At 35.0% G+C, this 14961-nt stretch overlaps 1 protein-coding gene across 2 annotated transcripts in view; it reads right to left on the reverse strand.

The window, feature by feature from the left end:
* Positions 1–272: 272 nt before the first annotated feature.
* The window catches only part of TRIM33 (tripartite motif containing 33), a 120122-nt gene continuing 105433 nt past the window's right edge, over positions 273–14961 (reverse strand). The window contains exons 14-20 of one of the 2 annotated variants that reach the window (XM_031013470.3): positions 14264–14423; positions 12731–13080; positions 10219–10342; positions 8844–8918; positions 6944–7096; positions 5430–5480; positions 273–5350 (exon numbers count right to left, since the gene is read on the reverse strand). In XM_031013470.3, coding sequence (XP_030869330.1) covers positions 5138–5350; positions 5430–5480; positions 6944–7096; positions 8844–8918; positions 10219–10342; positions 12731–13080; positions 14264–14423 — 1126 coding nt within the window. In that variant the 3' untranslated portion in view covers positions 273–5137. The remainder of the gene's footprint in view (positions 5351–5429; positions 5481–6943; positions 7097–8843; positions 8919–10218; positions 10343–12730; positions 13081–14263; positions 14424–14961) is intronic. The other variant, XM_031013474.3, reaches the window with a different exon arrangement.

Genomic DNA, 14961 nt, shown 5'->3' on the forward strand with positions numbered 1-14961 from the left:
TCCACTGTCCTTTTATGAGTGAAAGAAATTGCTTTCCTGGCAACAAAGTTTGGGTTAGATCCTTTCCTACGCATTACAATTATATTCTGTTAATCCCTATCATAACATTGATTACTCCAACACAGAGTCTAAAGTCTGTGAAGGCAACGACTATATCTTCTTGTTCACTACTGTATCTTTGGTGCCTGGCACACAGTGTAAATTTTTAAAATGATTTAAAACTATGATTAAGTTTCAACTCACAGAAGAAGAAAAAAAGAAATTCATTTGAAAACTTTTTCAATTTTCTAATTTAATAGAAATAACCAAAACAATGTGGCTTTCAAACAAGGGTTTAAAACTAATCTAATACAACTTCTACAACACATTCCAGAGCATTATAACAAGAATTATTTACAGGCAGCTAATGTATTAAATAACCATGAAAAGAAAAAACTTGCTTTTATTACACACCAGCAAAAACACAGGAACGAAACAATTAGAAACTGCAACCTTGTTTTAAAAAATTAAATATGATTATTTAGAGAATACGATACCACAGAAACAGCACTTTTTAAGAATCATATTGAAGGGCAGTTAACTATGTGCAAAAATAATAGTACTAGTAGTAATAATAATAATGAGGGGAGGAGACCAATTGAAATACTGGAAGCAAGGAACTAGTAAGGCTGTGAATTTAACCCTTTCGTGTGTAGGTATGTTTACATAAAAAATTAACAGGCTTTCAAATTGCACAAATCTTTTTTTATAGGCTTATGTATATGTTTCACTGTGTTTTAAAATGTAGTAGATGCCTACATTTTTCAGAACAAGGAGCAGACATGCATTCCATCCTTAAGATTGAAATTTAGGCCACACTTGAAAGGGAATATTGCAGTGGCAGTTACAAAATCATTTTGGTGCCTTCCCACACATAAATTTGGTGAATTTAAAAGAGGAGCATTTTTAATTTTAAAGATCACTTTCTAGAAAAGGGCTAAAATTAACTTTGTACACTTTGTAGTTTGATATGACAAATATATCCAAATTAACTTATTTTTGAAGATAGTTTTGTTTCTCCGATACAATAAAAAATATATAAAGGACCACATAGGCAAACACAAGGAACTAAGATGAAAGAAATGCTATACATGCATTTTGACCAAGTAAAAGAAACCATTATATTCAAGAGTACGTGTTGAATCTGAAATGTCTATGTAAACTGTGGCATATAAATTTTTTTCCTTAAAAAAGTACCTTCAATTTTTTTACTCAAACACTTACTTTTAAAAAAATATGCAACTTTCCCCAATTTTTAAAATAAAATGCCACAATATATTGTCATTACTTCCAGCATACATTTAAATTTCTTAATTTTTAAAAGATAGACTGGGTGATATGCATACAAACTTTCCTATAAAATCACCATCCAGGAGAGGATTCTGACATGCTATTAGGCAACAGACTCAAAGCAGTGTTATTGCTTTATCAAGGAGGAGATTAACTGTGAGGAAAAAAAAATTAAATATCCAGGTCCGGTACATGATCAAACTGTATTACACCTTGAAAATCTTGAGTCACCTTCAGCAGATCATTAACATAGATGGTACAGAAATTAAGAATTCATGGTATGAATTAAGAATCTGTTTTAACTAAGGGAGTTGGGTGCGTGGATTTTTTATAAAAACCACTCACTGATCCGATGCTGAGTATGCAAATAAGCAGTGCTGATTTTGACAAGAAATGAGATTTTTATATTTCACATGTTGTACATGAATGGGGTTGGGTATGGGACGTAAAAGCCAAGGGAGACGGGGCCACAGCATCTACTCCCATTTTGGATAGTAAGAGACCATTTAATAACATACAGTAGGCCACAATCCAAGGGCATAGTTGGAAGACCTGAATCTATTATCTTATTAACACTAATCACTAATAATTACATGGCAGGATACCTGCTGAGGTAATTGATAAATCTACAATTTGCACACTTATAAACCTTTTACTTCTATTTAAAAGCATTATTTATTTCAATTAACTAAAAATTCCAAAACTTATCACAAAAAATGAGACAACTGACTTAGCATTACCTAAAATTCCCTTATGTTAAGATACAGAAGTCAGAAAGTACCAACTTGTTGATCCAAAAATAATAATTTCAATAGTGGATCCAATGCCTTATTTCTCTGTAGTAATGGTTTGATGTTTCCATATAGAGCACGACCTACAATCTAACCATACTTTAGAACTTTCACATGCTTTGCCTTATAAAGCAATTCCTTCACTCAGTGAATTGGCCCAGCCCAGTGCTGAAAACACAAATTTAGGTCAGCGGAACAGACTGAGCAACACTTTGTTCTTAGTTTTCTGATGGAAGAAGTAAATTGAAGTACAGCAAAAACTTTAAAAGCTTTTAAGAAAACATTATTATGTGGACTTTTCTCCAAATCTTCTAAAATACTGCCATTTAAACAACAAATACAAATGTGAGAGAGTATAAAAACAAACTGCCTTCAGGGACTGACAGATACAATTTTGTCTTTTTAAAACATAAACTAATAGGAAAACATATATCTAAATATCAATTTAAGTTTTTATACTTTTTAACCATAGGTATATTAGAGCTGAAAAAATCAGCTTAGAAACACAACGATCAGTGTGCAAGAAAAAAGCTTTAATAAAAAATCTAAAGTGAATACCTTAATTTAATGGTGGTATGTTGATAGCTATTAATAGTAATTCCTCAGCAGTATAAATTATCTTAACAGAAGTGGAGGCTATTAAATGTTGACAAAAAAGTGGCTTTTAAATTGCTTTAACCAATCTTAAATTAAAACCAAAAAAACCTAAAAACTCTATCTAACATGTAATTTTAAGGAAACACAATTATTTTTTAAGGCCCCAAATACTGAAAAATATTTACTTAAAATGCTTCTCCCCTCAGTTGGCAGAATCTATTTATGACTCATTATCTACAATTTTTTTTAAAAGGATCCATTTGAAGAGCAATACAAAATATTAGAACTCAAAGGCCTGACAAAATGAAGTTATACTGCTGCTATTCCTCACTTTCTAAAAATGTGCCCTTAGATATATGTCTACTTACAAACTGAAATCATGGATTTTGTGAAAAAAGAAGGAAATTGGCATAGGCATAAGTATTTTTAAATAATTTTCTCCCTCTTATTAAAAAACATTTTTAGGAATTTAAAATTTGAGTAAAATGTTTCAACAGTTTGGTATATTTTCAACGGCTTAAATTATTTTTAAAAAATTGAAAGAAAAGTGAAAAGGAAGCCAGGAATAAAGTAAATCAATAGCAATAATAAAATCAATACTCTTTAAATACACAACCAGAAAGCCTGAATCATATTCCTGTTTACCCCCACCCCTTGTTAAGAAAAGAAAAACAACCCAAAGGAATTTGTATAATAATTTCTTTAGAGCACTTTATTTGATTCAATATGCATTAAAAAATATTGACCTCTTAGACAATTACGTGAAATAATTTTCTGAGTAGTCTACTCTCTGAACTGCTTAAACTGAATTTTTAAAAAGGCAAATAAATGATTTGCCACAAATCTGCTGACTTCTGAAAAATATCTAACAGCAAATTCTTCTATTTTGGTCTCTGAATATTCTAATGTGTCCATACAAAAGTAGGACTAAAATCTTTAATCAAACAAAAGAGAAGCCTGTAACAGTGTAGAACACACATTTTGAATCTGAGCATCACAAATGAAGAAAAGAAAAATGAACCAGAGCCAAGTTGGTTTATCGGCCTCGGGTGCTGTAATTGGGGTGGTAAAGGTGGGTTTACTCCAGTAACCATTCAAGTGGGGATTGGCTCATTTTCAGGATTTACTTACAGGTCTCTTCTAAGTCCTTTAAGCCCCCAGTCCATGCAAATGTCCCACTTGGTGGACAGATGAGTAATCTAACCCCACCGGGTTTATTTCAATATTTCGATATTTCAATAATAAGCTGCTTCTGAAGATTTTTTGAGAAGTCTGTTCTCTATTAAAATAAGATAGAACCTCAAAATATGAATGTGAACATTAGAAATAGACAGCATATATTACAAATCCATTCTTGATAGGAACATTAGTAAGAATACACATTAGCTTAAAAAACAGGCTCAGCAAATGTTGCTGATCTGCCAAAAGTTTTAGTTCACTATTTACAAATAAGACAAAGTGAAATACAGAAAATTTTACACATTTGGTAGTTGACAGATACTGTTTGCCAATAGTGGTCTATCAGAAAACTGACATGAAGGAAGACTGGAAAAGAGCCAGTTGTCACCTTCTCAAATTTAAATGTACAGAAAACTAGATTAATTTTGAAACAAACATTCTGCCTTTCATGGGAATAACTGTATGATCACATGATTTGATTGGGAAGTACAATTGTGAGGAAGTGTTTTCTGGAAACGACTACTATAACTCTAAATAATCCACTAATGAAAAGTTACCATTTTTGTTTCAGTAGACCATTGAAGTTGATTAAATGATAACTAGTGGTAGTGTTTCCTAAACCCTAAGTATGAGTAGAAAATAAAACCACTGCTGAGTTCTTTATATCAATTTAAAAACTAAGACCCAACAGCATAAAAATGAGAAAAAATACAATGGCATGATTCAATGCAAATCTGCACTGACATTAAAGTAGAATCTGAGCTACTTGGGTTTTTAACTAGAAAACAACCTGATATGTATGTATGTGAAGGGGGAGGGTTAAAAGTTGTTTTAATAACTGTGCGACCTAGTCCAAAAAGAAAATTTATCAAGTGACACGAGTCTCAAGTATTTACTCGTATACCAAGTATCCTGCACCAATCAATAGCACACAATCATCAACATTTGCCATTTCTAACAATCAGAGAATCATCCCCATTAGAACAGAAATCCTCAAATCATTTCACTTTTGCTTTTTGCTTTGAAACTTGCAAACAGACTTCTCTCCCCCTTTCTTGACAAGAATGTGTTTCTGTCCATTATTTCAATCTAATACTGTGTAAAAGCTATCAGCTTCTTCAAGGAGGTGCCCACTGTAGGCAGGATATTCCAGCAACACTTAAAAGTTTTCTGGGATTTTTGTGGTTTTTTTTTTTTTTTCGTTTTTTTTTTTTAAACAATTGATTTAAATCCATGTCATTTTACTTTATATGTACTGGTCTCTCATCTGACTTTAGGCGTTTTCTGCGGGGCTGTATAAAGTCTTCATCAGAGTCCTCAGTTACCTCACCATCATCCTCTTCCTGCTCAAACTCTGGCAAAGGTGCGAAGGTCCTGTCTGAGTAGATCTCTGTGAGTTTATCTTCAAAGTACAATGCAACTGCTTTCCCTGCCTGAGCTACTTCTGAATCAGCCTGCAAGCAAAAGATAGGAATATTCACCTATTGGTAATGCATATTCCTTCACCAAGTTTGCATGGTCTGAAAAGCTTACCTTCAAATTAATCTCTTGTGTGTCTGCATAAACTTGAACAACTTTCATCATCTAAAAAGGATACCAGAGTCAAAAAAAAAAAAGGGAAATTATAATCCTTTCTAAAGTTATGAGACTGCATAGGATTGGCGACGAAAAGTCAGCCATACTAGGGAGAACAAATTGCTATAATCAGATAAAGTGCTTTTCTAAAATTCTACAGAACATGGAACCATTTTCTTTACAAAGCCCTGTTACTAAAGCTACTGTGAAACCTCAGTAATTGTCTTATTTTGAATTATCAAGGTCAATCTGAATAGGAATTGGTCTGAACACATCAATCTATCCAAGAGAAAAATATTTGTGAAGCATATTATATAAGAAACGTTGCTTTAAAAAACTGACAAACTTTCAACAAACCACTTAATAAAAATTCTATCTGTATAGCAGTATGTTAATCATAAACTATTTATTACTGAGGCAGGAAACATGGGTCTTCTTATCAACTATAGTTCATGAAAGCATATTTATTTGAAAATAATTTAACTGCACTGAAAAATAAGACAGAATTTGGGACTAAATATAACTTAAAACTAGTGAGATTTTACTAATATACTCTGTGCCATACTGCTATAAAGGTGACTTAGAATTTTCACCTTATGAGGATTTTGTTTTGTTTTTGATTTTAAAATGCCATCTGGATGCTTCCAGAGGCAGCTATAGGAATACGTTACAGGATCCAATGTGATTTATTTTAGTAATAATCATATGGCACCCAAATTACATCAGCAATAAAGAGACTTTAGTATTAATCTTTTAAAAGATTTTGTGGATTCTCATTAAATTCCATTTTCTTCTCCTACAATGAAACTCTTCCATAACAATAATAGAATCGATTTTATCCCTAATAAAAACAATTTCCCTGAAACAGGTATATAACACATTTCTTCTCAAGGCATGGCTAACTCAAACTTACCCTCAAAAAAAAAAAAAAAAAACAAAAAAACAAAAATAACAAAAAACCCCCCAAACCAAAAAACATAACCAAAATTAATCAAAGTCACACTGCTGAAATAAGAAAACTTAGTATTATATACTCTGGGCTACTATTCAAGATGGGTCACCAGAGATTAGTTTGTTATTTTAAGGTTCTACATTTATGTTGTCAATAATAAAATGCAAGGACATGGGTACAGATAACTTTCCTAATAGTACCCAAAACGTAAGCTGTTTATAATCATATTCCACAAAATATACGTAACTACTGACAGTACTTTCCATACTTATGCCAATCCTCAACTCATTTAGAAAAGGATATTTGATAATATTCTTAATTTATTATATTTAAGTATATACTCCAAATTATACACAATAAATTTTCTTCACTGGAGCTGTTAATACAATCAGATGTTACTTTTGACAGGACTTTAGCAGAAAAAAAAATTTTAATAAAATTAAAGTCAGCAGAAAAAATAAAACAAGGAAACAAACAAAAACTAACAAATCAAGACTCTATAGGTTGGAAGTTAACATACTTCATTAAACCTTTCACAGTTCTTGAAAATCAAACGGACATCGGCCACAAAGTCATCTGGGATTTGGTAGTGTTGGGAATGTTTTTTCTGAAGCTTCTTTTTCACGGTGGATAAATCCATTGGTTTCTTTATAATTTTATAGTAGTTTGGTATCTAAAATAAACACATAATGGCAAATAAGAATTCTCCAAAAATGCCAAACTGTTTAATTTGAAAATGCATAGCATATTAATTTTAGGGAAAAAAATTATTATAGAGCCAGCTGCTTGCAAATTTTGAGTATAGACGTATGTACTTTACATCTTCATGAAAACCAAATCTTATGCGGCATATGTGCCAATCTTCATGGCTAGTCCAAGTCCCCAAAGTCCTACTTTTAATAATAAGATTTGGAAAGAAAGCAATTAGCAAGGGTAACCAACCAGTAGCCTTGAGGCAACATTTGACTTACCAGAATTTTATGACTCCTTAGGAGTTTTTTTTTTTAAAGAAAAAAATTTACAAAATATATTAATGTTACAATTAGAATATGATGTCTTTTGGAAAACATAACAGGGAATATCATTTACATCACGAAGTCTTAGTAACAAAGGAAGTAAGACTAAGAACATAAGAAAAATTTACTAACTTTATTAACCATTTAGTGTTCACACTAGGGAATTCTGACCCCAACTCTGGCGAAAAATTTCTACCCTTGGGATAAAAGTAAAGTTAGAGAAGCTATTTTATTGATTGATTGACTAATTGATTTTTGAGATGGAGTTTTGCTCTGTCGCCCAGGCTGGAGTGCAGTGGCGCAACTGTGGCTCATTGCCACCTCCATCCCCTGGCAATTATCCTGCCTCAGCCTCCCTAGCAGTTGGGATTACAGGCGTGCACTACCACGCCCGGCTAATTTTTATATTTTCAGTAGAGAGGGGGTTTCACCATGTTGGTCAGGCTGGTCTTGAACTCCTGAACTCAAGTGATCTGCCTGCCAGGCCTCCCAAAATGATGGGATTACAGGCATGAGCCACCATGCCCGGCCAAGAAGCTACTTTAATAGTCCATAAAAAGAAAACATTTGAAAGTCATTTTCTACTTTAAAATCCCTGCACTTAAAGATGAGACAAATTTTCCAGAAACAGATGATTACTGCTTGTACAGAACATCTTCCTTCTGTCTATACCTTTTGTGATTTAAAATTCATTTCTGAGGCTACCCAGTAAACAAGTCAACTACCATTTAATATTCTCTAACAGGCCTGGTATGTAATAATGTACTATTCAACAACTGATGGCTAGCAATAAAATGTGTGTAGAATATTCTTACCCCACTTATTAGGCACCAAACACCTCTAATCTTCCTTTTATAGCAGCATTTTAGAGCCTTTATTCCTTACAAAACTCAATGACTATAGACTATGCTAAATATTTCACATAGGTTATCTTATATAATCCTCAGAACAACCCAATGAGGTAAAAAATCGTGTCAGAAAACTTGAGTCTTAGAGAAGTTGAAGAGCTTATTCCAGAAGGCTGAGGTGTAATACAACTTAGTCTAAGGCCATACTCTTTTTTTTTTTTGAGACGGAGTCTCGCTCTGTCGCCCAGGCTGGAGTGCAGTGGCGCGATCTCGGCTCACTGCAAGCTCCGCCTCCCGGGTTCACGCCATTCTCCTGCCTCAGCCTCCGGAGTAGCTGGGACTACAGGTGCCCGCCACCGTGCCCGGCTAATTTTTTGTATTTTTAGTAGACACGGGGTTTCACCGTGGTCTCTATTTCCTGACCTCGTGATCCGCCTGCCTCGGCCTCCCAAAGTGCTGGGATTACAGGCGTGAGCCACCGTGCCCGGCCGCCAGAGCCCATACTCTTTAAGTATTATGAGACTTCCCCACCGAGCTACTAAGGTAGGCAACTCACCGAAGCAGGAACAGGCTCCTGGAATTCAATACTTAATTCATGGCAATAGAGGTAAAGCAGAAGACGTTCACATTTCTGGCCCAAACAAGGAAAGGAAAGCACATGAAATACTTTTCTCCTAATAAAACATTCTCAAGAATGAGAACTATATCACAATAAAGTTTGATTACAACAAACTGAACACAAGCCCCCTGTTTACTAGATACTCAACTAAACATAAACACCCAAAGAAAATTCTCTTGCTTCTCATTTTGTTTTCAGACTATCTTTTGTTCTACTTTAAATAAGAATGGAAGATAACTAAGGTAATTTATGGAAGGGAGTCATAAAAGCAACATCTAACACTTTGTGCAAAAATTTATAAATTACTTGGTAATAAATAAATAAGTAAATAAATTATCACTGTTGCTCCTCATGGTAATTCCTTAGACAGGCAAGACAAATGTTGAAAGTTATTATCCCCTTTCTTCAAATGATTCCAGTCAGGTTCAAAATGAAAATGGCCTTCTCAGTCTAACTCCAAAAATATTTTTTTACCCAATCATGAGTAAACTGAAATGCATTTTACATTCACAGTCTTCTATTTATCTAAACTTCTTTTAATACAAGTTTGTATACCCTAAACACATATCTTGTCTTCACAGATAGTGGATGAGGGTTTTTACCAGTATATACACCAGAGTAGAGCCAAACTTAACTCTTAATGACCGCACAACAATGCAAAAGATTCTGTCTTTGGGAATCAGACTACAGGCCAGATTGGTAAAAATCTGAGTAAAGTAAGGAGAGAGTTTCCATTTTTAATATGATGAGAAGCTATTAGAGGATTTTAAGCAAGGAAATGATAGACTTGTTTACTTTTTTAAAAAGAACACTGTTTAATACAGAAAACAAACTATAAAGGTCAAGAGCAGAAGCGGGGAGAGCAGTTAAGAGATCATTACAATAGTCCAGATGAGAAATTACGATGTAAGGTAAGAAAATGGTATTATAGTTATTATTATTTCATTTCTAATAGGTTTCTAACCTGAGCAACAGAAATGAATGGTGGTATCATTCAATTAAGGGGAATACTGGGGGAGGAATACAGTTTTTTATGTCGTTATTTGCTTGGTTTTGTGCTTGGAGGGAGAGGATTAGAAATTAAGATTTTAGTTGGGACATGTTAAGTTTGAGGAATCTGGATAGAAAGGTCTGTAGTTCAGGGTTAGAGGAAAAAAAGACTTCAGAAATCATCAATATACCATCAGATGACAGGATTAAAAATTAAATGTTATCAGGTTTTGTGTATGCTACACAGGAAAAAAAAAAAAGGTGTATATATAGGCAGACAACTACTGAATCCCAGTGACAAATCAACTTATTTGACACTTACCCTTTGGTCCACGGGGCTTAACCCCTGCGCAGTTTTCCCCTTCTTACTATGTTGCAAATTATCACAATCATATTCAACTTCTGGCTTTCCAATATCTCTACAAAATGTGCATATCCAGTCCCCACTAGACAGGGAAATAGGCAATTAGTCCACGTAATTATAAGAAAGCCTGCTCTAGAGAAGCTACTTCCCTGGACTGGGGCCTGGTTTATATTCTTAATAATTTTTTGAAAAAAGGGAGGTTTTATAGTTGTGAAATCTCGTCAGCTGAAGTCATGTGATTAAAAACTCCTCTAAATTTTCCTAGTCACGCATCAATTGATTACTTTCTGGAATGCATTATAAAAATGGCACCTCCGCATTAAAAGGGGGTCTCTTAGTAGTGATGAGCAGTACTTGCAGCATAAGGCCTAAGACCAATTCTCTCAGATCCCAGTATCACCATTATGTGGACTCAGTATTTATGAACAAGAAGAGCACAGGTTACAGAGTTTCTCAGGTATCTTGTACTGTTTTGGCATGTATTAAAATGCCACAAGTAAATCAGTTCTTTTTTCGTGGTCAAAACCTAGAACACACAAACACATACCTGCAGGCACAAGCACATGTATATATACCTCCTTTTTTTTGGAGACAGAATCTCCCCCTCGCCCAGGCTGGAGGACAGTGGCATAATCTTGGTTCACTGCAACCTCCGCCTCTCGGGTTCAAGCGATTCTTGTACCTCAGCCTCCCTAGGAGCTGGGATTACAGGCGTGCACCATCATGATCGGCAGATTTTTGTATTTTTTTTGAGACACAGTTTCACTGGGTCCTCCAGGCTGGAGTACACAGTGGCACGATCCTGGCTCACTCCAACCTCTGCCTCCCGGGTTCAAGCAATTCTCATGCCTCAGCCTCCTAAGTAGCTGGGATCACAGGGGCCTGCTACCATGCCCAGCTAATTTTTGTAATATTTGTATGGGGTTTCACCATGTTGACCAGGCAACTCCTGACCTCAGGTGATCTGCCTACCTTGGCCTCCCAAAGTGCTGGGATTACAGGTGTGAGCCACTATGCCCGGCTACCTCCTATCTTTTAATCCTGCCAAGTATATACTTTGTTTTTATCAGGATTTCTTATCAAACTATGAATTCTAAAATGATTCACTCCCTCTCTCTATATAAATAGATACATGGAGATATATAGAGAGATATATATATAGATCCTAAATCTAGGGATTGTACTAACCAATCTATTTGTTTTTCTTTTTTAGAGACGGAGTCCTGCTCTGTCACCCAGGCTAGAGTGCAGTGGTGCAATCTCGGCTCATGGCAACCTCTGCTTCCCAGGTTTAAGCAATTCTCCTGGCTCAGCTCTCCGAGTAACTGGGACTACAAGGTGTGTGCCACCATGCCTGGCTAAGTGTTTTTTTTTTTTTGTATTTTTAGTAGAGATGGGGTTTTGCCATGTTGGCCAGGCTGGTCTCAAACTCCTGACCTCAAGTGCTCCGCCTGCCTCAGCCTCCCAAAGTGCTGGGATTACAGGTGTGAGCTACCACGCCTGGCTAATTTACGCCAACATTTTACAATCCTTTCAAAGCATTTGCTATTGAAAGAAGGCATTCAGTGGCAAAATTCTGACATTCCAGTAAATATTACTACCCAAAGAAAAGAAAATTCTTAATTTCAAGATCAAAGTGCCAATGCTTTTCTTTTCTAAATAAGAGTAAAGAAAAAGAAGGCCCTTATTACATCTCTAGCAAATAACTCTATCTCCAAAGACTTAGGTAAGAAATTACAATTCTTCAGAAAAATATTCTGGCACTGTTTAAATATCTACTAGTTTTCTAATCCAAAAGGTTAACGCTTTCAAAGAGGGCACTATTATTCAATTAAAGTTACTGCTTCTCAGGAATTTGAGAAGATATATCTTTTTTTTTTTTTTTTTTCAATTTATAGCAAGAAAAAAGGTGGGTTTACCCCAAGAATACTGATTTACTTTCACCAAAAAGAAATTGGGGGACAAGAGAGGAAGGAGCAGACTGAAAAAAACAAGTATGACTCTACTATTTTATGGTCTCTGAAATCAAGAGACAAGAGGTTGCGTGAACATAAAATAATAAATGGAAGGGAAGAACTACAGCTCTGCTAAACCAAAACCTACCACTTGTAGATGCAAAAACTGATCCCTGATAATTAGTGAATTGCTCAAGCTTACTACAGAATTAGAACCAGACTGCAGGTTTTGTAACCTTAGCCCCCTATTAATTTAGAGTTTTATCTATTTTCCTTATACTGAATATAAACTAAAAGCCAGGAGATGAAATCTACTCTTTAACATTAATGTACTACTTAGATCTTAGATATTTTATTGTTAGTTTCTCTGGAAGCTAATACCAAAAGAATAACAGGCTCCCTGTTTTATAGAAATACTATGCACTGGTTAGAAGGCCATCTGCCCTGAACAATCTTCTGTTATTTATTTTTAGCTTATGAAAATCAACACCAAAAATCAATTATTTCACTGGTACCTTGGAAAGCTAAGTAGTGTTGGAACATGACAAGTTAGATGAAAGACCTTTGGACATTTTTCGCAGCACAAGAGATCTCCTCCGTTTTGGCAGACAGCACACCAGTCTTCATTTGGGTCATCATCTTTATTGTTGCCATCTCCTCCAATCCTTGCCGACCTGTGCATGAGGCTTCGAATTGGGGACTTTCCATTAACAAGGCTGCTGAGCCCTGACTGTTTGCAGCTTTCATTCATATCTGCAGGTTCAGTTTTCACATGGTTTTCCAGGCTTGCCAATGCATCCAACTCACTTTCTAGATGCAGGTTGGTTGAGAGAGGTGGTGTCAAGCTACTCTCAGGACTGCTCAACTAAAACAAAACGATGACAAATTCTTGAAGAATCATTTAATCTTTATTGTATGCCATATGTGTATTTAAAAGTTATGTGAATATGCATATAGATATACTGATGTAACAAATTTATTTTATAGATCACAATAGTGCCATAAAGAAATGACAATTACCCCAAAATTATTCAGGCACGCTAACATATGATTTTAAGGGGTCTGCTCCTCTGATAATGTCTCACTCAAATAATAAGTAAATTAATTAAACTGTTAAGCTATTGATTGGGAAGTGAGCATAGGGTTATACTTTTCCTTGAGAGAGCTAATTATGGCACACCCCTTTTCACACCCAGAATCTTTTGCATAGCATTTTAGAAGCATTCTATAATATTCTTCTGCTCACCTATCATTCTACTATATTGTAGGAAGGCTGCAACAACATAAAAGAAATTGTTCACCAACCTTGGCACCCATTTTTTTTTTATGGGGGTACTTTCTAAACCAAGTTCTGGATGAAGACGTAACAATACTCCAAAACCAAGGCTGAATCTCTTGCTCTCTGAATCTATATATACTGTGTTAAATATACCAATACCTTGAGATGAATTCCTAGGTGCCAACCATATAAAAAAGGAAAAAGAAGCCCGGTCAGAAAGAGAAAACAAAAATCAAAATATTTAAACCAAGAGGGGCTTGGCCTTCCTTCATTCTGTATTAGAAATTTTATAAATGTTCCACTCAAGGAACTCCAGAATGATTAGTAATACATAAGCCAAAAGACAATCTTCCTATCACAAAACTCTGATCAATAAATTTCTTTCATGTCAGCAATCTTAATGCTGAGCTCACAGGTCCAGGAGAATCCCAAAGATCTTTTGTGGCCTGAGATTCAATGTGACTACTGAAATAATAATTTCAGGACAAGATACAATCTGATTTAGCATCATGGGAAGAATATTGACTAAATACAAATTCAAAGATAATTTCAAATGAGTACTTAATACAATTAACTCTTTTCTGATTAATTACAGCTGACTCTTAGACAAAAAAGTTGAGTTAGAAAAAGAGATATCTGGCTTGTGCCAGGCATGAAATTTCAAAAATAAATGTTTCTAGACCCACTACTTAGTCTTAATATACTCAGAGCTGAAAGAATCAATGAAGTGATGTCCTTAAGTCCCTGTCAGACCCCAGTGGGAGCTTACCATGCAAGCACTCCTCCTGCCATCCTCTGTTTTTTCTTGTTTTACACCTCCTGAAAAGCTACATATTTCATCTTCAGTCCCAGGTTCTTGCTTGACCTTCACCTGATCAGATTTGAAACTAAGACTTGTCTTCTCAACAGTTCTTCCTGATGACCCACAGCTAATAAGAAACAACAAATAAAGATCACATACGTTTGACTATATGGTATAAATAAAAACAATTATATGAAAAGTAATGTTCACTAAAGTGAAGACAATAGACAATTAACTTTACAGAAGATAAGGATACCTCATAATGTAGTTAAGGGGAATGTGGTATAAAGCCTAGCTTAAAACTCTTTAAAATTATGCAGCAACTTTCAGAAGACCCTAAAAACACATTTTATGGTTTGAAGCACTATCTTCACACACACACACGCACACACACACACACACACTCCTATTTCTTAGCTCTGTCCACTGAAAAGGCCTAAGAAACAATGAACAATTCAGTAGCAATGACTGCTATTAGTACTAGAATATTATCCTCAAACACTATTTTCCTGCTTTCCTGCTAACACTACCAGAACTTCCTGGGAAAGTGGCTGATTCCAGGTCTGAAGCATGAGATGTACAAAATGAACCCGAAATGCTGTTTCACAGGAAACACGGAAGCTTAAAAAAGACTGCTGTGATTATAGCAAAAGGACTAACGAGCA

This window comes from Gorilla gorilla, chromosome 1, assembly GCF_029281585.2.
Source record: "Gorilla gorilla gorilla isolate KB3781 chromosome 1, NHGRI_mGorGor1-v2.1_pri, whole genome shotgun sequence".
NCBI classification, from domain to species: domain Eukaryota; kingdom Metazoa; phylum Chordata; class Mammalia; order Primates; family Hominidae; genus Gorilla; species Gorilla gorilla.